At 45.2% G+C, this 26,280-nt stretch overlaps 1 protein-coding gene across 1 annotated transcript in view; it reads right to left on the reverse strand.

Moving 5' to 3' along the window:
• Positions 1 to 1,287: 1,287 nt before the first annotated feature.
• GRK1 (G protein-coupled receptor kinase 1) overlaps positions 1,288 to 26,280 on the reverse strand; it is a 957,106-nt gene continuing 932,113 nt past the window's right edge. Inside the window, exon 7 of the mRNA XM_069637128.1 lies at positions 1,288 to 2,048. Within this exon, the coding sequence (XP_069493229.1) occupies positions 1,774 to 2,048 (275 nt within the window). The 3' untranslated portion in view covers positions 1,288 to 1,773. The remainder of the gene's footprint in view (positions 2,049 to 26,280) is intronic.

Here is a 26,280-nt window from a genome sequence, read left to right on the forward strand (position 1 = left end):
ATACAATATCCTACAGATTTGCAATCCTATAAAAATATTATACTGATTTTACCACTGGGTACCTTTGCAAAAAGGAAAATGACAACTCCTTCCCATTAATCCCTCTATCTTGTTTGACCTTCAACCAGGTTACGAATAGGGAACAGATCCGAGTGTGTGACTGTCTACTTCCTGCCACTGTGACCATCCATATTTATGGTGTTAAGAAGCAGTTTCCTGCACAAAGGGATAAGCTCTCAGATGACTGGTATTAGTCACGATTTGTGGACTAGACTTCCTGAAATTACTTTAATGGTTGGGGTTGCACAATGCATATGGTTTCAAGCAAAGATTAAATTACTTTTCTTTTTTTGTTTTGGCTCATAGCTGGCCCTTTATTACAAATATTACAGTAACAAATGTCTGCCAATCTCATGTTTCAATTATAACCCATTTCAATTTCACCCATTTTCTCATTCCTCAACTGGTGAAAGACGTTGCCATGCCAGGATTGTAATCTAGTCACCTGTAAATTGCACACACATCTCTACAATAATTTCAACATTTAACTTGCATTTGGCTTGACATGTTTGTAAATTTGCAATGCCATGAATGATGCCAACGTGAAAAAAATGGAATCTTAAGTTCTCCATTTTTTGGGGATGTTGGGCTGTCTAATTCAGTGCCCACTCATTCACAGGACCCACTACAGGAACTACCTATTACTTTGTCAATTAGTAACCATTATGATGGGTTTTTGTGCATTTTGGATACTCTTATAGCAGGACGTAGGTATTGTAACATGGGCCATGAATAAAATGTAACGTGTTTCAGTAGTGCTCGTCTTGATCATTTTGCGAGCCATCAACTTGCAGCTGAAATACCTTCCTTTTCAGAGCTGTATCTTGTGCTAAACTTGTCATAATGCAGCCTCTTCTGGTGTTAACTGATGCCTTGTGTTTTCAAAAGACTGGGGCTTCTAATTCCAGTGGTCATGCTTGTGGAGGATGCGTATACCAGTCATACATGAACTATGATATTGGCATTTGAGTTTTTTATTTTTCTGGAATGAGCATACCTTCAAACATTGGTGGCAGTAACTTTGAGTCCTAGTAATTTGCCTTGTCATATAGTTTATACATATTCCATTGGTCTTTTTTGTGATCTTGGACCTAAGGGTACATATTTGAATTGATGTTGCCTTGAATATTTATCAGTGCATATGTGCTTTGGGTGTCTTTGACTTAAATTGGATTATAAACTTGCAAATCTAGCTACTTTTTACATCATGTAAATTCACTCAGTTAACACTTTTATATACAACTCTTTATTTGATAGTTACAACAGACAAATAATGCTACAATACAATTGAAGGGTATAGTACAAAGCAAAAAAGAGACCAGATACTTTCTAGAAATTTTAAGTCGGAGTCCATTGTGCATCCTCAATGAAATGCATGCTCATGGTGATTCTTCGGATTCTCCTAATGAAATGGAAGTGCTGTGGAGCTTTGTAGATTGATTGCTCATGATTTGTGACAGTTCACAGCACTCCTTCAGCATACAAACTTGAAAATCATCACGGAATTACTTACATTGCTGTCAGTATACAAAATAGCCTATAACAGGTTGTGGTCTATTCACTGAATAAAGAGCCCGTTTTGTGCAGGATGTCCGTTCTGCTTTATCATGTAGGAAGGGCATTCGATTTGCAATGAGCACAGACCAGCCCTCCATTCTTACATGCTTGGCTGCGCTACCTTCAGCTAAACTCTTAAATGTCTCTAAAGCTTCTTTATGCAATTCGACATACTCCAGACTTGGAAGAGCTCTCCACCATGGAATTTCTTCTCTTATCGTTTGACTGGCCATTCAGTTCCCCAAAAATACCAGTTTCGATCATTTCTTCTTGCCAGGGTATAGGTATATTGCCTGAAGCAAACTCATCAAAAAATTCTTTGTCTGAATCCTCAAGGACGACACCTTTCACTGTGGAAAAGGCACCAACATCTTGGATATCCTTAGCATAAACTGTTCTAGAATCAGGAGCAAAGGGTGGTGGAAGTATACCTGAAATAATAAAACAACAGAGACTAGGTTTAATGTGCAATTTGCATTATGGGTAAAAGTAGGGTAACAAAAACAAATGTCAATATACTAGGAAACCTTTCACAACCAAAACAACACATCATGCAAGAATTATACAAAATTGAAAACTTGTAGAATATACAAACATTTTAGAATATATGAATTTAAAATGCTCGCAAATAGTTAAGCCCGAAACAAAACTCACATAGAGCAAATGTGAAAAACTATAATCTAAACAATGCTTGCCAATATTCTTCCATATATTAAGCCCTTTTACTGAGTGCCAGCAAGGGTCAATAACCAGTTCTATGTGACGGTGCCAAATCAGGAGGGTCTACAGTCAGCCCTCTTTGTCATACAACTTTAGAAATATCAATTTACCTATTGTCTGCTTTTACCTCCAAAAACAGCCCAACAACAATGACAGGGATTACTCCTCTGACCAAGAGTACCAGCAACACCAGCCATATGCTTCTCCTTTGTTGAGTACCATCCGTACGTTACGGCTAAGGTGCAGTGTCTAATCATCCAGGCACAAAATGTCCACATCTAGATTAACCTTACTAAATCATATAATCTAAACAATTGATTAATGGGTTTCATTTTTACAATGCAAAGTTAATTGTGTTAGATGCTTCTCTTGGATGCATTTAGCAGAGGCAAGTTGCAGGTTAGTTCAGCATAAAACATACATTAACCAGCCAACAGCTGTGACAACAATTCCTACAGCCCAGGAAAAGCACCATGTAGTCTTGGTGCAGTTGACAGAAGTCATTGCTTCGACTAAAGATCACCCCAACATATTTTTGAAAGGGTGACCAGGAAAGCCCAGTTCCCCCAGGAGAAATTGAGCCAGTATATCGTGCTTTTTGCAACAGGGACAATGTAATCCGCTTATTAGGCAGCCAATCTGATGGGTGGAACCCCCTATGTGGAAGTTTAAAAAGGCATTTAAAATGGCTAGTTTTGGATAAGGAAACTTATTGGACCACCTTTAGAGAAATCAGATTTGTGGCAGGGGAGACCACCCGGAGAGTTATACTGTAGGCCAAAGGATTTGGCAGACAAATGGGTTCAACCAGCCAAGGCTACGATCCACGAAATCATGGATAGGGTCCTACTAGGACAGTTCTTGGATGCCCTATATCGATCGATCCAGAGGTAAGTCTGCAAGTACCACTGCCTAACCTCACCAAGGCCATCATAGTATTCTCAGCCGATTGGAAGGTGGAACAGGTCAGGTAGCTTGATGACCTACGGTCCTGGGATTAGAGATGCCAAAAGAATACTGCCATTCTTGAAGTGGAACCTGTGGTCTCTCATGAAGGAGCTCATTAGAGGCTTTGATGAAGGATGTAACTTCCCTGGTCCAAAAGCAGAAAAGCACTTCAGCCCAGGAAAACCAAAAACCCTGCAATGCTTTGAATGTTTGAATGAGTAAATTTTGCATGCTTGTGTCCAAAGAAGAAACAATGAGAACCTATTGACAAAGGAACTTTGGCTCTGGAAGGACCTGACGATGCAGCCACCAGCCGACCATATTGATACGCCAGCATGTAAGAAGTGTTGGTGGATGGAGAACCTGCCCAAGCTCCACTTGACAGCAGGTTCCAACAAACCGCTGTAATTACCCGGCTTGGAATGCCACATGCGCCCTATTCAACCCAATTCAGATTCTTTACTTACATGGAGATGTCAAATCCTACCCGACTAAAGACATACAACTATGAGGTAAGGACAGGACACCTGGGAGAAGTGCGCTATATTCCCCTGTCTTCCCAACCCATTAGTTATGGAAACCAACATGCCACACTTCAAAAACCTGATGAACAGCTGAACAGCGGCGTTTGGACCCCTTTTAGCATTAACCCTGAATTCCCTCCACCACAGTTCGTCTCACCAAAACATGGAAGGAAAAAAGGGAAGCCACGAAGGGGTTGTTGACGGTGGAAGGCCAATCTACATTGGTTGGTTGGAAGCAACTTATAATTGAACAAAGCCTTAGAACCTCCCTGTTGTTGGATGGGGCTCTATGAAATATTCCGGAACAAGCAGACAGAGGGATTTGGCCCACCTGCCCAAGGGCACTATGATTTTGAAAGAAGGGAGGCCTATACTATCTGTCACCCAAGATAATGCATATCAGGATAAGTACCAGCTTCCAGTCCATCCTGCAAATTGGACCTTGTTGTTACAGTTGGCAGCTACTTAGATACAGAGAAGACGCAACAGGTATTACTTTCAGTGATTTCACACGCCGGGAATATATGGCAGTCACCTGACACTTTCAATTATGCACCACCTGCCAATTCAAGAACATGTGGACTGTTCCCAGATCACCGTTACGAAGCCTGTTGCTTATCAGCGTTCGGTTCCATTGAATGGAGATGGATCAGATTGCACCCCTGAAACTGTCCAGTAGGGGACATTGCCACATTCTCGTTATAGTTGAATATGCCTCATGCTAACCTGAAGCCTTACCCATGAGAGGAAGATCAGCAAGACATGTTTGTAATCTGCTCATTCCCTTTTGTGCTAGAGTGGGCCTTCCCGTTGTGATATTCTCTGACCAAGGTACACATTTCATGACCAATGTGATGATTCAGGTGTGCCCATCCCTGCAAATCCATCAGATGCGAACCAGCAACTACCACCCACAAACTAATAGTTTAGTAGAATGGTACAATCAAACTATAAAACAAATACTTAGAAAAACCGTCAGCCCACAAGTAAGGGACAGGAGTACAGTGCTTCTGTTCATATTTATGACCTTAAGAGGGATGCCACAATACTCCAAGTGATCATTTAAACTTCCTTTTTGGCCGAAACCCCAGGACCGTCCTGCAATCAATCCAAGAAGAAAGGAAACAGCCGGAACTTGAGAAAAAAACTTTTCTGCAATATGACATTGATCTGTGTAAACCACATAAAGACACTTCAACATATACCACAATATACCAATCAGATGCAAGAGCAATGGGGGCGTGTGCAAGTGGCTAACAAGGGGCACGCTCTTGTTTACAGAAGGAGCCTCATCTACAGTGACATGGCATCCTGTGAATAACTCTAGGGGGTTGCCGATCTGCCGGTAGAGCTGACCCTCATCCCCTGAGACGAGGAGAGTTTTACAGAGGTGCCCGGTTGGCCGCGATACCTTTGCGGCGTCTGTCGCTGTGGAGGACTGCGGGTGTTAGGATTCCGGGGTCCCACCCCTGTTTTCAGTACTCATGTCCCAATGTAAATGCTCCCACCTCCAGGTGCAGACAACGCCTGTCTACCCCCTTCTACCAATGCTGGTGGTTGCCTTGGAGACGGGCAGTGGCCGCCCTCCTCGCCGTGAGGGGGCGTTTGAGGAAAACACACTGCACGTCTATGGGCGATCATGTGATCATGTCAGCTGATCTGCATGGTAGGCCCTGCCTACTACGTTCACATAAGAGGTTTTCTTAAACAGCACTCGCTGCTTCTGATTGATGTTAGCACTCTCCGGTTTCCTCTTGTTTCTGTAACTATTGACTTCAGCCTCTTGACTCACGCCTGCTTTTCACGGACTGCCTTTGCCTGCTGCTTTAGTCCCTGGATTGCCTCGCTGTTACTGATCCATGCCTGCATACATGGACTACCTACGCCTGCCGTTTTGATATTGGATTGCCTCGCCGTTGTTGACCCTCGCCTGCCTACACGGACAGCCTTGCCAACCACCTTGACACTTGGTTGCCTTACCGTTGCTCACCCGCGCTCACGGTACCAACCTGCCTTTTTTCGTTCGCTCGGAAAACATCACTGCCGGACTCCAAGTTCTTCTGTAGGGAACGTTTAGAGACTGGTGACTCAGCCTCCAGAATCCATAGTGCACTTCTCCCAGACGCTCTGCAGTTTATTCAGTTCGACCACCTCGGAACTAGTGTGTCCCTTGTGCCGCCCGGGCTGAGTTCCCTACTAACCTTCACTTTTATTATTTTGTACCTCCCTCGTTTACTTCAAGTGGAGTCCATTTCTGCCAACTACATCAACAGCCTTTCATTGTACGCCGGTAAGATAACTTCTCTATTAGTGTCCACATAGCTGCCTTATAACATTTCCTATTCCTACGGTAGCTCCCTCTTTATTGCCATTAGGTACATGGGTCCTGGAATGGGTTATCTCCCTGTTTGTCTATGAACATCCAAGTCACACAAAACAGGTTATTTACTTGTGCTACAGGGATTATTGGTTACCTTTCTCATAGACTTCCATTAAACTCTGTGTTATTCCCTTACAGCTTGGTAGCGCAGCGGTGTGGTCTCCCTGTTCTTTCATTTGATCTGCTCCTCTGTCTGGCCTCATTTCAACTCAGCAGAGGAGTGCTTCAAGGGAAAGAGTTCCCTCAAGCGAGGAGGCATGGGTTAGAACAGTTCTGAACTCCAGTACTTACCTGGCCTTGTCTCACATCGATCCTTGCTGGTGAGTAAGCGGGAAGCAGCAAGGAACGAGCCTGCTGCCCCGTGGCACAGAGGCCAGATGCGTCGTTGCACATGTCGTACTGCTGATGGGAGCAGTAGCAGGGAAGGATGCATTGTCTGAGAGGATGTGATTGGGAGACCCTCGGGGTAGACGGGGGCCACAGGCCCAATTCGGCAGTCACCCATTCTCGGCCTAGTGGCGACACATCAGTGCCCTCCCTCCCTATCTCTCAGGTACTGGTGAGTTGCGTTGGCACTGGTAGCTCCGGCTCGCGCTGAACGGAAGACACTGCAAGGACCCACTATGGATACAGTTGCTTAATCTTCCCAACCTCATGGGCCCCTGTAATGGTCAGCTCTTTGTTCCATAACACCATGGAGGAATCTTGGCAGGGGAAGCACAGTCCACACATTCAAGGGTCCCCAGTGCTTGTACCAGTGCACCTAAACATTGATGAGCCGCGGTGGGGGGATCACCTTAGTGTGCGGACAACCTTGGTGTGGGGAAAATCTTGCGGAGGGCCTACGTGCGAGTCCTCGGTGCTATCTGGCCCATGAGGTCTTGATTGCCCTTTCCACTAAGCCCTCCAGTTAGCACTCTGGTGCCCCGTGGAGGACGACCAAGTGGTGCATTACATTGCCAGTGATCATGACAAGCCTTTCCTAACCCTTGGTTTGCATGCAGCGGAGGGGTGGGGCACCTTACACGGCCACATCCCCTCCCTCTGCGTTGCTGGAAGGATCTATGGCCTCCCGGGGAATCCAGATCTCCTTTCCCCTGCACTATAGCTAAAAAGGGCAAACAGTATAAACCAGCTGATATTGTCGCAATTATGAATGCCACTGCGGATAAGGGAAACAAACATGACATCCGTATTGACGCTTAGGTTCATTTTCCAGATTCTAAATCTCACCCATCAGATACCCCTGCCACCAAATTGGATCTGCAGCTCCTCCTCCAAGAAATAAAACATGAGATTCACTCCAACACAGCGTATTTGAGCCAGAAAATCTCAGCACTTGACAATCAAGTCCTACGTCCAGAACACCACGTCAGCGACCTCGAGGACTCTACCCGCAAGCAGGCATATGAGCTAGCAGAGCTTAATAAGAGGATGTAAACTTTGGAATCAGCAGCAGAGCAACTTCAAGCTAGACAGGTAGACATAGGGAACCAAGCCAAGAGGAATAGCATTAGAATCAGGAGGGATCCCATCTTGTATTCAAGATCCGGAGCCTAAAATATTTGTGTTAGGGTTTTAAAGTCCATCCTATCGTTACCGGACAAGGAGAGCAATCTCCTGGACCTCACACATCAGGTGTACTCTACCTTTCAAAAATCGAACAATCTGAATCTCGATGTCCTCACCAGGGTTCATTGTGAGATACGCTACAAGGATGTTAAAGTTCAGCTATTCCAGGATCATGCTCCTCCACAATGGAAAATCGCTTCACATTCAGAACGGTGACCACCTGTCTGAGGGACAGAGATTTTGAATACCGCTGGGGCTTCCCTTGCTCCCTTCAATTTACTTGGAAATATAAATACTGGTTTTATCAGTTCCTAGCAAAGGGGAGCCTATGCTGAATCCGAGCCATTCTGATTCTCCAGGAACATCTGACCTGGGCCCGGATGCCCTTATGCGTGACCGCAAACCACATGACAGAGGTGAATGCTCTTCCCCGGCAGACTGCTAATCCGTTGTGGTCCTCCTGGTGCTGTCCCCTGCACCAATAACCTGCATTTTTTTCCAGCTGACCTTGGCGTCAAGACAAATTGTTGCTTGTTCAAATAGATCTATTCTCAAAATAGTGTCATTTATATAGAGTGTGTCTCAACAAATGCCCCCTTTGCCTTTGCTCTTGTAGCTGTTGTTGCCTAGTGTCCTACCATGTATTCAGCATTCCTCATAGACTTCCCAGCCAAGTCTATATGGCATCTTCATTTTTATTGTTTTATCTTTCAACACCCTCACCCCCTTTGGAAATACTTGAATCATGGGTTTTCATTGGCAGACACAGTCTCCGACTATAGCATCCTTAGACACACACATTTCAGTCTCGGCTGACCCTGTGGCCTCACCCTCTACCCCGCTAACCAACTTTAATGTGCAGGGGCTGAATTCACTGAGGAAGAGAAAAGGGATCATTCACCCTGTGGGCCAATTAGCATGTTGCATAGCTCTTATCCAAGAGACACACCTAATACAAGCTGCTGAACACCGCCTCAGACACCCTACTATTCCCCAGCAACACGTTGCATCACAGCTGCAAAAAGAGGAGGGTGGCGATCTTTATATCCAAAGACTTACCATTTACTAAACAGGCAGTCTGTAGGCACTCCGGGGGTACAGGAGGGCCTTCCTTTTGCTCAAGGGAAGCCTGAGCGGGCACCTGATAACCATTGCAACTATATACGCCCCGAACGAGGCACAAGCCTCCTTTTTCAACGAAGTTAGTGTGATCCTTGCTGCCTTCGCTGAGGGCTTAGTGGCCATGGGTGACGACTTCCATATTATGTCTAACGCTGATTTAGATAAGTCTCTTCCCCCCTCTCAACCAGACTTCTTCAACACATTGGCTCTCTTACAGTTCTTCCCAGGGCCGGTGCTATCATTAGACAAGGTTAGGTGCTTGCCTATATTTGGAAATGTTAGAGCGGCAAAATGCTGCTTTAACACCTCCACACTAATTGTATACTTAATGCATTGCATGTGAAAGCACCGGCCCTGATTGTCTGCAGGCTGAGGCTGGCTGCAGTAGCAGCAGACCAGGCGGCGCCGCCACGCCGATAAGGTTGGCGTCGGTTCAGGGTCACGAGTGGCATGGGCTTGGCAGCGCTGGCACGGTCCGGCACCTGCGCATTTGCACTCCATGTGGCAGGTCGTGAACGAAGCACCACACATGCCCCCTCGAGTCTCGACTGATCTTCATGATGGTCATGGTGTGAGTCTATCAGGGAATGTTGCAGTGCACTGTGCAGCCCGGCTGAGCCCCCTGCCCTAAGTCTGTTAAATTGAATTGGTCCACCGTCCGGACCGTCCATCAGACGTGGTGGCCTGCGCACCCTGGCTGGAGGCCAGCAGCAGCCTTTTGCTGTGCGGTGCGCCAGGCCAGTTAGTACCTGTCGCGTAGGTCACCCATCCTGGATGCGCGGCCCCTGCTGTGCTGTGAGAACAGCCCTGGGGCTGGGCCCTGCTTGTACTGGAGCCTGTTCCGAGAACAGTCGGACGTCACGGAGGTGAGGACTTCACACTAATTGTATACTGCCTTGCCTTGATAGGATTGACCCTGCTTCCTTCGCACACTCCCTCCTCCTCTTCAAATCCCCCTAGCAGGAACTGGTACCTGCGTCAACATGAGTTCTTCGCTGTACTGTGCGTGCAACATTAGGAGACTGACACTGTGCAGATTGCATGCTCGTGTGTGTGCCCTGTGTCTCCTTCACACTCCACTACACGAAGGTCAGTGCGTCCCCTGCAAACACCTTTGAAACCTAGTTTGGGTTGCACGCCCATTTGTACCCTTAATCTAAATGCATTAACTATAACAGTGGAAAATAGCACGGAGTGTAGGAAGAGGTGCGTGCGTGCAATATATTATGCATTAACTTAGCTCACTTTGTTAACACGCCTGCTGTAGACGCCCCGCCGGTGTGCAGTGCAAACCCTTCCGGTCAATGGCACTAATGCAAGCAGGACCGACTCCACCTTTCAATCTTGCAAGGTCAATCAATACCATGGCTGCCATTTCCTCCTTGGGGCAACACTTGTTCTTGACAATGTAGCCAGTCCCCCACGCTACCTATTTGGGGATTCTGAATATTGCTTTTCAATGCATCCTGGGGAGCTGGAGGCAAGAAATTCACAGAATGCCCCACGTGGAATAAATACAGGATGTTTACTGAGACCCCGGAATGCAGGCAATCCCAGCGTCCCTGTAGGTCGCAGAGTCTTTCTGATTCTCGTACATTGTTTTAGTGATTACATCAAATGCGAGGAACATGGGCGGGCCGAGTTGCCCCATCTGCCTTCGTGGGACACTTCTGCCCATTTGAGCTTGCAGTCCATTGACTACCTAAGGCCATGCTAATCCCTATGGCCAGCCATTCCAATCCACTTCCTGCCCAAAACGCATCCCCTCCTCGGATGTCTTTGAGCTAGCTTTACTCAAACCAAAAGCACCATATCGTCCAAGATCATCTCAGAGTCAGCCCTCGGCCCCATCAGTCAGGCTGCACCGACAGCAAAAGATGTTTTGAGTAAGTGCAGTTCATTACTGCTCAGTCACAGCTCTGCTCAAGTAGGTCACTTTGAAATACAGTTGTTGCTTAAAAAAGAAAAAGGGGAGTTGGGGGCTGTGAGAAGGGCCGGCTCATCACACTTCCTCTAGTACTGGAGTGCAGAGTAACCTATTTAAGGGAACATCATGACACTAATTTATTTATTTGTACTTATTTTATTGTTCATTTATACAGCGCTTATGCACAGGTGGAGTGCTTCAAAGTGCTTCAAGGAGGGAAGGGAACAAGGAAATACAGTAACTCTTAGGCCTTGAAGTTTCAGAGTGATTGACAGAAAAACTGTCAGCATTTCACCTAGTGCAAGTGCATGAAGTGGTACAGTAGGATGTCCAGTCAAAGGGTCGAATTCAAAAGGGTCGAATACAATACATTCGACTCAAAAGGACCGGAAAAAAAATGATCGAATGCCTTTTTAAAACTTTTTTTTTTTTTGGCCTTGGTATAGGTTAAATTTGTGGGTTTTGCCCAAAAAACAGGGGCACCCTCCCTGCCACCCCAAAAAATAAAAAAATTAAAAGTGCATTTGATTTTTTTTTTCCGGTCCTTTTGATTTGAAACAATTGCATTTCGAACCTTTGTATTCGATCCTTTCACCCTAAACCGTACAGTAGCGACCAAGCTACGGGGAAGGGACACCAAAGTGGTGGGGCTTTACTGTATGCAGTGATTATCATGAATACCAAAATAACTAATACCATTATAACAAACCTAAAATGACGAATTCCAAAATGTTGAATTCGGAAAAAAACAAAAAAAGAGGGTTGGGAGGGGGGATAGTGGTGTTGGGAGTGGGGGAACAGTATTAAGAGCAAACAAAAAAATTGGGGTGTTTTGGGGCGGAACCACCGCAAAAACAACGATAAAGGAATTTGTTATTTGGGAATTTGTTATTATGGTATTCGTTATTATGGTATTAATTATTTTGGATTCATTATAATTACATGTAACCGTCAGGACAGACAAACTAACTAGTCCTGGTACATTTAGATTATGCATGCATACAGATGGAGGTGCGAGGAAGGGGATTCTGGGGGGGAACAAATGGGTCCAGTCCAGCAGGGCCCTGGGTTAAGTGCAGAGAGGTTGCCCCGCTCATGGAGCATGATCTAAAAGTGCCATAATGCTGAACATAGTACAGTGGCCCGGATACATGTGCAAAAGGCTGGTGGGGGAGCCTGGGACCTGTAATGCTCTGGAGGTGAGCCAGGCAACCAGTCAGCAAAAGTGAACAGAGTATGGGAGGAGAAGGAGGGTGGAGAGAAAAAGAATGGCGGTTAGCAAGGGAGAGGGAGAGAGAAGGAGGAAGAGAAGAGGAAGGTCTTGAGGAGTTTACAGAACTTAAGGTGCTCTGGCTCAAGACAGAGAGAGGCAGAGAGGCTGTTCCAGGGGGAGGCACCTGCAGAGGATAGAGATGTACCCCCAAATCTCTGTTTGTGAAAGTGGCTCACCCGCAGAGAGTTGGAGGACGACGAGTGGAGGACTCTAGTGGGAGACTATTTAGGAAGCGAGTGTAGTAGGTAGTGCAATGCCTCAGCCCCAGAAAGCCTTGTGGATTATGCAGAGGGTCTTGAACTTGATCCTTTCAGCCACAGGGAGCCAGTGGAGGGATTTCAGTGCCCGAGAGATGTGGTTACTGGGCTTGAGGCCACGGATAAGTCTTGTGGTTCTGTTCTGGATGAGTTGTAAAGGACAGAGAGTAGAGGTAGAAAGATTGAGAAAGAGACTGTTGTAATAGTCCAGCCTCGAGAAAACCAGGGCTTGCGAGGTGGGGAGTCTCTGGGGGAAAGTGAGAAAAGGCAGAATAACTCTCAGGGGGTGCAGTTGGTAGTGGGACTTTTCAGAGATGTCTGAGATGTGAGAGGAGAAGGAGAGATGACCCCTAGATTTTTTGCCTCATTGGTAGGTGAGGGTGCAAGGCCGAGGGAGGTCGGCCAGTGTGAGAAAGTGGGAGCAGAGGTCCCAATGAGTACGATCTCTGTCTTACTGGTATTCAGGCAAAGATCGTTACAGCAAACCAAGACTGACCTGCAGATAGACAGTCAGGAATGAGTGAGGAGGAGGAGGAGGCAGAGAGTAGCCTGAAAGAGAGCTTTGTCATCCGCATAACACTGAAAGTTAGAGGTAAAGGTAGAGATCCTGTGGGCCAAGGGAGCCATGTAGATATTGAAAAACCAGGGGGATAGGTTAGATGCCTGCGGGACACCACAAGTAGAGAGAGTAATATAGGAGCGAAAGGACCTAAGTTCCACATGGGAGGGCCGGTTAGAGAGAAAGGAGGTGAGCCACGGCAGGGCCTAATTTGTGATGCCTATGATATCACTGTGACGGGTGATCAAGATGTTGTGGTTTACCATATCGAAAGCAGAAGAGAGGTCGAGAAGGATGAGGACAGAGGTAGAGTTAGAGTCAAGATTTGAGAGCAGGTCTTTACGGGTTTTCAGAAGAGCAGTTTCCGTGCCTCTGGATACTCTAAAGCCAGACTAATGGTCACAGAGACAACCAACAGATTCAGTGTGGAGTGTAAATTGAGTGATAGCAAAACAAAAGAAAGCCAGACTGTGTTTACTTTAGTTTATCAGCCAGCATCAGTCAACAATACAAGCAAAGCCTGCTGTGTGCATCCATGTGTACAATAATTGTCACACGGACATGAACGCTCCATGCACTGTGAAAGAGTCCCTTTGAATAATAACCCTGCACAAGCGATTAGCTCTTGGTTGCTGTTCCTGGCCATCTCTCAACCTGCCATCACCCGCTGCAAGCATGTGTGCAGCTGACACACAACTGCATCCGAGAGCCTTCACAAGGCAGCCAGCCTCCCTGGATACAGTGTACCAGCGACATGCTAGTGCTCTTGCAGTTTAATGTGAAGAAAGTACATTGGAATCCATACACAGCAGAAGACGTGAGCAATGTGTTAGGTGAAGGTAATGTAATGGGTTGCAGCAATCAGTAACAAAATGGTGACAGTTGGTTGAGAACGGTTATACCCCGGAAAGATAGTGGTGGGGTGGGCCCCAATCTGACAGTTGCACCGGCCCTGCTACATCCGCTGTGCAGAGGTTGTGGACTCTGGGAGTGTCTTCCATTCCAATGAGCGTGATTATTCCTTTTTTTCTAATGTCCATAGGGGTCACTCCGTCTGGATTAGCTTCTCGTTTTACTGTCCCTGATTCCTTACTAATCGGGCTTTAAAATCGGGATCAGGTGGCTAACGGACCACTCCCCAGTTACAGTGGAACGGCTCATACATCGGCTGTCACCAAAGATCAGACCTCCCTGGCAGTTGAATGAGGACCTCTTTAGAGACGTAACCATTCGCGCGACGTGAGGTCTCGTATTGACCATTACTTTGAGACCAAAATGACCCCAGATATATCCTGGAAAACCCTTTGGGACACATTCAAAGCAGTTATGAGGGGGGATTCATAGCCCAGGCCTCAGCTTTCAAGGCTAGAGAGGCCATTAGGTGTCAACTGGTGAATGAAGTCCGAGATCTGGAAAATCTTCATAAAGCATCCAATCCCTCAAGAGCCTAGAGAAATCTGCGCATAGCGAGGGATACAAACTAGAAGCACACCTAGCAGTGCGTTCTGCGCATGCGATTTCAACTGGGCAACAGAAATACTACATCCAAGGCAACAAGGTCAATAGGCTTTTAGCCTTCAAATTGAAAGGCCTGAAAACCAGAAATAGGATCCTTCGACTCTCTGATGCATATAAGACCTTGCAGTATGGTGAGGTGGAGAAATGTGAGGTAGCTTTACAATACTTTTCGCACCTTATGGCTGTAGACTCCCAGGACAAAGAGGTTTACAACGCCTATACTGAGTGAGCCAACCGTTCCGTCACTTTCTGAAACAGAGAGAAATGATCTAGACCAGCCGATTTCAAAGGAGGATTTCAAGGAAGCAATATCTGCACTACCTCCCAATAAAACACCTAGCCCGGACAGATTCACAGTATGCTTTTATAAGCTGTTTAAGTCCCAGTTGGCCAATCCCTTGACCAACCTATATAATGTTTTCCTGTCTTCAAAGGTGGTAACCTAAACAATGGAGTAATCTCTTACCGTCGTACTCCTTAAACCCGGCAAAGTAGATTCGGAATGCAATTCCTATTTCCATCATGAACACTGATGCCAAAATATTCCGAAAGATCCTAGCCACCAGACTCTCACGTGTCCTCCCGTTACTTATACATCCCGCCCAGCCAGGTTTCATCGCAAATAGGTCCACTGAGGACAATTTACGGAGGGCACTTAATCTAACTGAATTGGCCAAGTTCCATAAACAACATTTCCCTATAGTGGCACTGGATGCAAACAAGGCGTTCGACAGGCAGGATTGGGGATTCTTAGAGAAGGCACTGGTAGCTTTCGGGCTTGGCCCAAATTTCAGACCTTGGGTATTGGCCACATTGCATGCACCCTTTTACGAAAATCAGAATAAACGAAACCACAACAAAACCCATTTATATAAAGAGGGGCACTTTCGTATAAATGTCTGAACAATCCTTATATTGCATTTATGTGTGCTTTGGCTAGATTTCTATTCAAAATTGAAGAGCAATTTAGGCTGAAAATGTAGAGTTATCAAAATGTGATAGATTAAGAATGTTTACAATCCGTCTTAATTAATATTCTTGACTGTATTTTTAGTAACAGAATCTATTATTTTGTTCTTTCCTTTTCGCGATTTGATTAATTTTGAGTTATGTGGGCAAGTCCATTTTGAAGAAAGAAATTATCTAAGATTATTGTTTTACTTTCTCTTTGTCTATGAAATGTACTTTTAATGTATCAAATTTTTCTCTTCTGTTATTTTACTTCAACTATGTCAGTGTGAAAAGTTTCATTTGTAAACTATAACACACTATATTAATTAAAAAAAATGTTTTAAAAAAGAGGGGCACGTGCTACGGTTGTCCTCTAACCCCCCCAGGCCCCTATGTTAGCATGGCGATGGAACCTTTGGGATGTAAAATTTGAGCAAATACGCACATTCTTGGGATTAACACAGGACCTTCCCCTCAGAAAACTGCTCTATATGCAGATGATATCCTTTGATTTCTCAGCCAAACGGAAAGCTTTCTTCACTGTACAATTCGAGAACCTGAGGATTTTACTTGGGTTTCTGGCTCAATCATAAATTATAATAAATCCCTGGGGCTTAACATATCTGAGCCGACAGATGCAATTGGCTGCCTAGTGGACACAGTCTCCCTTAAATGGTCACATAAAAGCCTGGAATACTTAGGCGTACACATCACCCCATTGAGGAAAGGCCTCTTTAAGTACAACATTCTCCACCTCTCCTGAAAACTCTAACTACCGACTTGGATAGTTGGCTCCCCTTAGAAATCTCCTAGGTGGGTCGGATCCATTCGGTTAAGATGAATATACTCCCACATCTTTTATACCTTTTTAGTAGTCTCCTGATCCAGATACCCAAAACTGCCCTCCTCACTATACAAAGGAAAATGTTCCACTTTATATGGGGGAGTAAACATCCCAGAGTTTTGTGGAAAGTGTTGTTCCATTCTGCGTCGCTGGGGGGACACAGGGTCTCAAACGTATGGCCTTATCTGTTGGCTGCTCAATCATCGCAATTCGGGAAGTGGGACGGGGTCTCCACGGGCTCTGGTTTGCCTCAATTGGAGCAAGACCGTACTCATTTCCCCTTACCCTCATTTCCTTAATGAGAGGACGGAGGCGATTGCACTGGGGTCCCCTTCTGGGCTTGACACTGGCATCCCTTTCATATCGGGACATCGCACACAAGCTCTGGGGCCTGAAGTCGGGCCTGGACCCCCTCTCTCCGATCCTTAGAAACCCAGATTTTACCCCAGGGCTATGCCCAGTTGCATTCAGCTACTGGTTTGGTCGCGGCTCGGGTGTCCTTTCGTACTGCTATATTCAATGCCTCCCTCGCTCCTTTGAGGAATTCAAGGCGCAGTTCTCCCTCCCGGAAAGAGAAAGGTTACACTATTGCCAGTTGAGACACTGGCTCTCAGCAGTGGCATTGCGTTGTTCTGGCACTAGGGATCCTACTGCGTTGGAATTACTCATTACCAACTTAACAGTCAAAAGGAAGATTTCCGGGATCTACAGGGAGCTGGACAGGTCAGACCCGGGTGAAAAACAGCCATATATGGCAGCCTGGGAAAGAGACCTACAGCAGGAAATCCTGATGGGCTCCAGGTCACGCATTTGTTTGAGGGCTCACAAAAGCGCCAAATACACCCTTATTAAAGAAAATTGTTATACGTTAATGCTCCAATGGTATTTTCCCCCTCAGCATCTTCATAAACTATCCCTGAAGTACTCGCCATTGTTCATACTAGTCCCCGGGGATCTGTCATCCAGCTGGCCAGGACACGGCCATCGCTATTGGATCCAGTTCCTGGGGGTAGACCAGTGCGGGAGGATCACCTGGATGGGGGCTCCTCAGGGAGTGGAAGTGGGACGGACGCCGACAGGCAAAACACGGTACCGCCTTCCTTATACCACCTTTTTGCCATCCTACCCCGTAGGATATTCTGAAACTCTACCCCAACCTTTCCCATCACAAACAAACACTTTCTTACACCATGAAAAACAATGGACTAACACCAGAGCCGTTCAAGTGACATGTCCTAACACAAGGGTCAGGCAGAGTCAGGCAATAGACAATAACCACATACACCTGACGGCTCTTTCCCATCCCCACAGGGATAAGGTGGAGCATGAGAGCACACTTTGAGCAAGGCAGACCGCACGAGGAGGCAGCTATTCCAGCACGGCAGTTCAAGAGGAGGAGAAAGGCAGCAAGAACTGAAAGGACGACAAGGAGGGAAGTGCCCTTGCCATTTTTTCGACCCAGACCTGCAAAGCCTTCGAGAAAGGAATCACAAGGCCGGAAACAACAGCCAGTGTGTGGCGTAGCAGTTGTCAACGGTGCACAGAACCAGAAGATACACTGGATCAACAATAAGTGAGTTTCATTACAAAGTACAGCAGTAACCATTTCACTTTAAGGAAAATACTCACCAAACATTGGCATCTATTGAGGCTTGATGAACATATAAAACAATATGTAGCAGACAAACCAACCATCATTTACAAGCGCGCAGAGACATTGCGATCAAGAGTTTCCCCGTCCCTTTTACCTAACATCATAAATACAGAGGAGCATACATGGCTCCCAACAACTCAGGCAGGATTTAGGAAATGTTGGACATGTTCGGTGTACAAGTATGCACATGGGAAAACTCAGGAATTTACAGACAAGACTGGCAAGAAGTATACAATTTAACAAGACATGAATTGTAAATCAAAATGTATTGTTTATGGGATCATCTGCATATGCAATAAACTGTATATCGGGAACACCAAGAGAGAACTGAGAATTAGAATACGGGAACACATGAATAAAATCAACAGTCAAGACGCAATGTTCCCACTCTCTCTACATTGGCAATCAACGCACCAGACAAATCAGAGATGGAATTCCTAGGCTTGCAACAAGTGACCCTAGGAAGAAGAGGGGGTGACAGACTCAAACTATTGAGACAGGCAGAATCCAGACTTATATGTTTTTTCAACACTAGTTATTGGTCTGAACTCCGACAACGAAATGGCTTCATTTTTATGATGAACTCAGTATACAGAACTGTAAACTTAGCATATCATTTCCTATTACTGTAACTCTGGTTTTCCTTTCCATGCGCTAACATATAAATGACCACTTTGAATGACCATAGTTTAATGGGGTTAGCTCATATACCTAATGACAGCGTGGGCACCCCCAGAACTAAACCCAATATAATCAATTCCCAGAATTATGGATAAGATCGGATTGAGATTGATTTCGATCTCTATCTGTAGGGAAATGACTTTGAAATTGGCAAAATTTGAGGAGATGGGCACCATAATTATCTGCGATGCTAAAGACCATAAGGAGAATGTCTCAGTCCAAAGTTAATAATGTGACAACATAGGTATAGTAATAAGCAGTGAGTAGTAACAAAGAGACTGTTTACTGGATATTTTAACACATTGGACTAACCAGATGCAGAGGAGTTTTTTTAGCCAATACTGACATCAATACAATATCGAGAACCATATTAACTTTCCAAGCCAGATTTTAGGAATTACTTCATTTAATCACCCAATATAATAATAATATACGCGGAGATCAGTACAGTTAGATCATTAGGATTACAGTATGTACACATAACGAGATGAGTTAGATTTCAATTAAGAAACAAGTCATTCCAGTATGGCCGCCATACTATTAGATTCAGTAAGAGCACTTCCACAACAACGTGCCGTTGCTATGACAACGGCCGTTGGGAACCTCGTTGCCTTGCCGACTTACACAAACAATTATTAAATATGGCGCGGATGGCTCGCATGAAGAACAGCTACACAGAATCACTCCGGATAATACGGTAAAACCCCAGCGAGACCTCGCTACTGGGTATTTAACAAGGGATATATACGCTGGGATAGACTTAACACATAGCCAGCCCGTGATATTTACAAAGACACTAAATTTCGTACGCACACGACAGCCGCAGCACTAAGAATAACAGCAACACGGCTTACAATCAGATTATATAACCCGTATAAAATATACTTAAATCATACGCATATGACAGACTCTGCCTTAAGATTTTCAGCAACACGGCCTGCATGCAGATTTTACAACCCGTATGGTAAATAACAAGGCAGACTCAATGTTCATATTTACGAATTGAAATATCAGTACACTGAGTGTAATGAGTTTGGTTAACATATTCGATTAGTGCACAAATCCCATCAACAGTTTCACTGTAAAATGGGGAATGGATAGACATAGCTCAACAAAGACCTGATGAGAAATGTTGTCTTATCCTTAGCTGCACATGGATCTATCCCAGGAAGTCAACCAGAATACTATTTAGCAACTAAGTTTGGACGGTAAGATTAGTAAAGTAAGTGGCTTCTATCAGCTAAATAAACCCCAATGCATCGCAATACATGAATACACTAACCATATCTTGTTTACTATCTCACCTGTGCAAATTATTGTCCTCTCTTTGCTTCTTCTCATTCATAACAATCCTCCCCTGAACCCCAACCCTGTTTTCTGTTGATTGCTAATGCTTAGCAACATGAATAGCATTACACAATGCTTATGTTTTACAACTTATGTTGGAATCATGTCTTGACATACTTGCATTTGATACAAACTGATACTGTTTATTTTTGTTATGACTAATATACATGCAACTTTAGCATTTGTTGTAAGGAATATGTGCTTGCCCTAATTTGATAAAGGCGTATCCAGCCGAAACACGTGTCATCATAAGAGGGCAATTGATAAGTTTGGGTTCATGTTTGATGGGGAGGGGGTCGGGACTTGGGACTTTGTTTCAGCGGGGGTGGGTTGGGTGTTTTGGGAGGGGGTGTGTGTATTTTGCCTTGTTCTCTTCAGTTGTTTATGGTTGGTTGGGTTGTCGGGTGGGAAAATTGTACAGTGAACATGGTGGGTGAGGATTTGAGGTTGGTGACTTGGAACGTCAATGGATTGAATAATGTCAAGAAAAGAATGAAAATCTTGCGCTTCTTAGATGATCTCAAGGGTGATGTGTGTCTCCTGTAGGAGACTCACTTGGCAAAGGGTGAAATTGAGAAATTGAAGAAAGGTTGGGTGGGGCAGGTCTATGGTGCCTCATTTAATACCAAATCGAGGGGTGTGGTGGTTTTGTTCAGGAAGAATGTCCCGATCAGGGTTTGAAGGAGGTGTCTGACAAAGAGGGGAGAATAATTGCTCTGCTACTTGATGTGCAGGGTCTTGAGGTGTCCTTGTGTAATATTTATGCGCCATCAGTGGATGACGGTTCCTTCTTCAGAAAGGTGGCGCAAATATTGCAGGATTTGGGATCCAGGAATGTTGTGTTGGGCGGAAATTTTTATATCGTTTTGGATGAATCTGCGGATAGGAGTGGAAGTCGTTATAGGGGTGGTGCGGACCGACAACATTTGGCCTTGGCGGATTTGCTGTTGGAACATAATTTGCAAGACTGTTGGAGACTGGAACATCCCTTGGATAGGGAGCACAGTTTTTACTCGGGTGCACATTCAGTCTATTCGAAAATAGATATGTTTTTGACTGCTGGTCGGATGACGGAGTGTTGTGAGACGTGTGAGATTGGTAGCATACTTTTGACGGATCATGTCGATGTGGTTTTGCAATTGCGGCTGCGATATGCACTGACTGTGCATATATTTTGGAGGATGAATGTATCATTGCTGCAGAAGGATGATGTGTTGGAGACATTGAGGAAGGAAGTGGACTGTTTTGTGGAGTGTAATCATGATGGAGTGATGCGTCCCAGTGTTGTCTGGGAGGCTTTGAAATGTACGATACATGGCCATTTAATTGGTGTATCGAGTGAGCTGAGGAAAAAGAGCGTTGAAAGGGAGGCATTGTTGGAGACTAAACTTACCGAATTGTCAAGGAGGGTGATGGTGGATCCCGTTTGTGGAGAGGCGGTGGGTGAACTTAAAAGGGTAAGGAGAGAATTGAACTCACTCATTGATGAACGTAATGATCGGAGGGACTTCTATTTGAAATGTGCGTATTATGAGAAGGGTGAAAAATGCGACAGGTGGTTGACTTATAGGCTGAGGAAGCGGGAGGCAGAGCGGTTTATTCCGTCGATTCGTATGCATGACGGCAGTATAAGTTATCATCCGGGTGAGATAAACCACATTTTCAGAGACTTTTATGAAGAACTTTACAAGAATGAGTCAGAGGTATCAGGTGAGGGTACAGAATTTCTGGATAAGGTGGGCCTATCTAGGATTAATGTGGATGATTCGGCTTTACGATTGTTGCTAGATATGTATGTGGAGTCGTTGACCATCGGATTATTTCCTGAGACTACTCGACATGCTCTGATATCGGTTTTCTTGAAAGGAGGGAGGGATGTTACTCTGCCTTCCAGTTATAGGCCCATTAGTCTTGTTAATTTTTTTTTTTTGTATGTAATCAACTTGTGATTTTTACATAGTCAATTTACTTCTTGTGAATTCTAATGTTGATAATAAGATTCTGGCGAAAATGCTGGCTTGCAGGTTGGAGCGTCTGCTTCCGTCTGTGATACATGTGGATCAATCTGGTTTTGTGAAGGGTAGGAAGACCTCCAGTAACATTAGGAAGATTTTGAGTATTGTATCGAAAGCGAGTGGTCAGGAGGGGGATAGTGCTGTTTTGTCATTGGACGCGGAGAAAGCGTTTGATAGAGTGAATTGGGAATTCCTCTACGCGGTGTTGGGCAAGATGGGTTTTGGTATGAGGTTTATTTCATGGATCAGGTTGCTATATAGTGAGCCGACTGTGGAGGTGGTCACCAATGGTATGAGGTCGGCGAGGATTAAAATGGAGAGAGGTACGAGGCAGGGGTGCCCTCTGTCACCTCTTCTGTTTGTGTTGTCTTTGGAACCACTGGCCGAGTTTATCAGGAGGGCGGAGGACGTGGTTGGTCATTCGTGCTGGGGGATAGCGCAGAAGATTTGGCTGTTTGCGGATGACATGCTCTTAGTCCTTAGTGATCTTAAGAAATCTGTACCGGCATTGATGGATGTTATGGCGGAGTTTCATCATTGTTCTGGATACAAAATTAATTGGATGAAATCAGAGATTATGCCTTTGACACATTCTGTTGATAGGAGGTTTGTGGTGGACTTGGGCTTCAGGTGGTGTCCAGATAAATTGCTGTACTTGGGGGTTTGGCTTACTCCGGAGATAGGGGACATGGTTAAGGGAAATGCGTGGGTCATGTGTAGTGGTTTGCGGATGGACCTTGAGAGATGGAGTCTTTTGAATCTTTCTTTGTGGGGTAAGGTGAATGCCTTAAAGATGATATCTACCCCGAGAATTACTTATGTTTTGAGTATGGTCCCTTTGATGTTCCCTGAGACTTTTTGGAGAGAGTTGGACAGGATGCTGCAGGAGTTCTTGTGGGATAGGATGCCCCCGAGGTTGAAGTTGTGGAAGTTACAATTGCCATTGCATAGGGGTGGTCTTGGGGTGCCGAATTTCAGGGCATACCACCTGGCTTTCTTTTCAGAATTTTTGGTTCTATTTGTGGAGGACTTGCAGGATGTCTGGGTAGAGGCTGAAACCAGTTTCCATGGGCCTCTTACTCCAAGACTGTGTTGACTTCGCTCTCTAGACAGAGTTGTGGACATGATTTGCTGATGGATAACATGAGGAGCGCCTGGAAGGGCTTGTGTCGTTATTTGAAAGTGGACGCTTTGAGGGAGCCCGGTGCCTCGGTGTGGCTAAATCCTGCTATCAAAATAGATGGCAAGGTGGTCTTTTGGGCAGATTGGTTTCTGGGTGGGGTGAGGTGGGTTGCTTATATGTTTACAAATGGTCGTTGGATGAATGCAAGGGAATTGCAGCAACAATATGGTATTGAAACTCTGATTTTGTGAAGCTTAAACGTGCGATTGGAGTTGTGGATTTGGAGAGGAAAATTGCATTGGATCTGTTTGCAAGGAATTTGGTGGGTTTGGGTGGGGGACTGGCCAGTCGCCTGTATAAAGCATTTGTGTCGTGTTATCAGGGGAATGATTCTTTAAGAGAGGAATGGGGCAGGAAAATCGGATTGAATATCACAGAGGGCTTATGGCAAAACATGTGTATGAATGTGAAGTTGTGCTCGCTGGGACTCACGGAAAGATCGAGATGGATTAAAATTCTTAATCGAATTTATTGGACGCCTGAGAGAATGTGTAACAGAGGGTTGTTGGAGAGTGCAGATTGTTGGAGATGTTCATGTGAGATTGGTACGATGGAAAATCTGCTATGGGTTTGTAGGCTGGTGAGACTGTTTTGGGGTGAGATTGGACGTGTGTGTGATGAAGTGATTGTTGGTCTCCCGGTCTTGGATTTTAGTATGATCATATTGGGGAGTGATGAGTCTTTGGATGATCTCACTCAAAGTGAGAAGAAGTGGTTGTTTAGAGGGGCGATGACTGGTAAAAGAATTATATTGAGGAACTGGAAGAATGCTTTGACATTGAATGTGGAGACGTGGTTGTCTGAGATGCATGAATTGGCAAACATGGAGAGAGTGATGTATAGGAGACTTGGTAAATTGGCTTTGTTTGAGAAAATATGCAGTAGATTTTTGCAGTTGTTTTAAATTGACATTATAGTTGTTGGGTGGGGGGGTAATTGAGAGATGTATTTGAGATGTTGGGGATTTAGGGTATTGTATATCTCGCTGTGTACATAGTACTGTGTAAAATGTTGTGCTTTTCTTGTGTTTTTTTTCATGTGTTATTTGATATACGCTGATTGTATTGGGATTTGTTATGGATGTTGTGTAAATAAAGTTTTTAAAAAAAAACTATTTGGAATTACCATAGGCAGTAGTTCAATTGTGCTGAATAAACAATTTTACCCACTACCTGATTTGGCTCAAGTCTCCAGGAGAGTTACTTTTTACCTTGGTGCACAGAACCCTCCTACACTGATAACCAAGTCAGGGAGAGACTCTGGCTAATGTGGTATCGCCCTTGACTCCAGAGACAAGAAATACCAAGAGGTTCATCACAGCCGGTGAGTCAACTGTGTTGAGCGAAGTTTGCAAGTGGCAAGTAATGTGAATCAAGGAACAAAGACTTTGGGCCTCATTACAGGTCGGGTGGTCCGGAATTAACAGTGGCGGTAAACCCGCCGCCACTGTTAATTCCGGACCGCCCGATCCCGACTCCTGCAGGCGGGAGGTGATGGTTTAACACCGCCCGCCTGCAGGCGGATGTGGAAACACCAGCACCATCACGAGATGGTGCCGGTGTTTCCACTTCCCCATTCCCATTGAGTCTTATGTGACTCAATGGGAATGGGGATTTACCGAATTCCGCCTCCGTAATTCCCGGGACGCCAGGGTCGTAATGCCCTGGTATTTCCGGGAGTCACGGAGGCGGAATGGTAATACGAGTCCGGCGATAACCAGGCGGTTTTACCGCTTCGGTTACCGCCGGACTCATAATGAGGCCCTTTGTGTGTTACAGAACTGTTCAGAAAGACCAGGGAGAGACCAGGTGCAGAGTGGTCCGGCGCCACGTGGGCGCTCATTCGAAAGACTCTGGCCACTCCCCATTGTGTAAAACAACCGATACCAGAAGGCACTAGGCGAGCCCGACGTAAGAGGTCAAAGTGGTCATACAAAGGACAAGTGAAAAGCCCTTGTACCGTCGAAAGCCTTTGACCCATTGTGGATACCAAGTGAACTGTGTTTGTGGCAAATGTAAACCCAACAGACGGATGCCTGCGAATAAGGGTGATCAGTAACACCCCGAGAACATTGAAACACGTGAAGCCTGACTGGGGGATGAAATACGGACTTAAGTAGGAAAAGAACCTAAGAGATCTAACAAGCAAAGGCAAGTGTGAACCCAACAGAGGGAGGCAGACAGAAAGCTAGGGGAAGGGAACCCAGCTTTTCTAATGAGATGTTAAAATCATGAACTGTATTAGAATGACAATGTAACGCTTACCTTGTCTCTGCAGGAGCGTAAATGACCTGAAATCTATTTGGGCTGCTGTTGCTAGTCAAAAGGTTCCCCCTGTGATAAATGAGGGATAAAGTAATAGGAATGATTTTAATATGGACTCCACACTCTAAGGTTTGCTCCCATAACCCTGCTGTGAGCTCTTGGAATTTGTTTTGGGTGCCTGCTTCCCTTCCCACCTGTGATTTGGTTTTGGGGAGCTCTCCGTCCTGCTATCATGCAGGGGTGCATTGGTATAAGAGCAAGATTTTTCCAGAATGAAGATTGCTGAGACGTTTCTGAAAATGGTAAGTATCTTGACAATTCTAGGTTGGCTGTAATCTTGCTTTGAGTAATAGTCTCTGTGGACAACAATGTTCTGAGGGAGGTTTTCTCTTGACAGTCTAATCTTGTTCTGTCTCTCTTTATTTTCAGGTTTTGAAGAGAGAAAATATTTACACATGGAAATTCACAGGCGTTTTAAAACGAACGCCACAAAGTCTGGCTGTCCTGTGGTAAGGTGTGCGCGTAGTGAGAGAAGACGCACGGCAAGGATTAGGCGTTGTGGCCTGCTGCAGAACTTCACTCTGTGGCTGAGTCTCTGAGAGCTCGGAAGCTGCTTTCTTCAGGAATGTGATAAGTGAGCGCGTAATTAATATCTGAGCGCTCTGTGTAAATTATGCCTCTTTTAGCCAAAATACCTTTTATTGCAGGTTACGGAATGTCAGAGGTCAAAGAAGAACGTAGACGTCTGAGGTATGCAATTCGGAGAAAAGGCTCCTCTTCTCCAGCATGGGGTCTGGCATGGATTCACATGCTCATGAATATTCCCCGTCGTCAGGCTGGGAATCCTCGGTAAAGAAAAAACCAGTATCAGTTTCGTTTCTGATCTGTCTTTCGTAGTAATAACCAATCACTGGTCTCTGCGTC

Source organism: Ambystoma mexicanum, chromosome 7p (genome assembly GCF_040938575.1).
Source record: "Ambystoma mexicanum isolate Mex_15411 chromosome 7p, UKY_AmexF1_1, whole genome shotgun sequence".
In the NCBI taxonomy this organism is placed as follows: Eukaryota; Metazoa; Chordata; class Amphibia; order Caudata; family Ambystomatidae; genus Ambystoma; species Ambystoma mexicanum.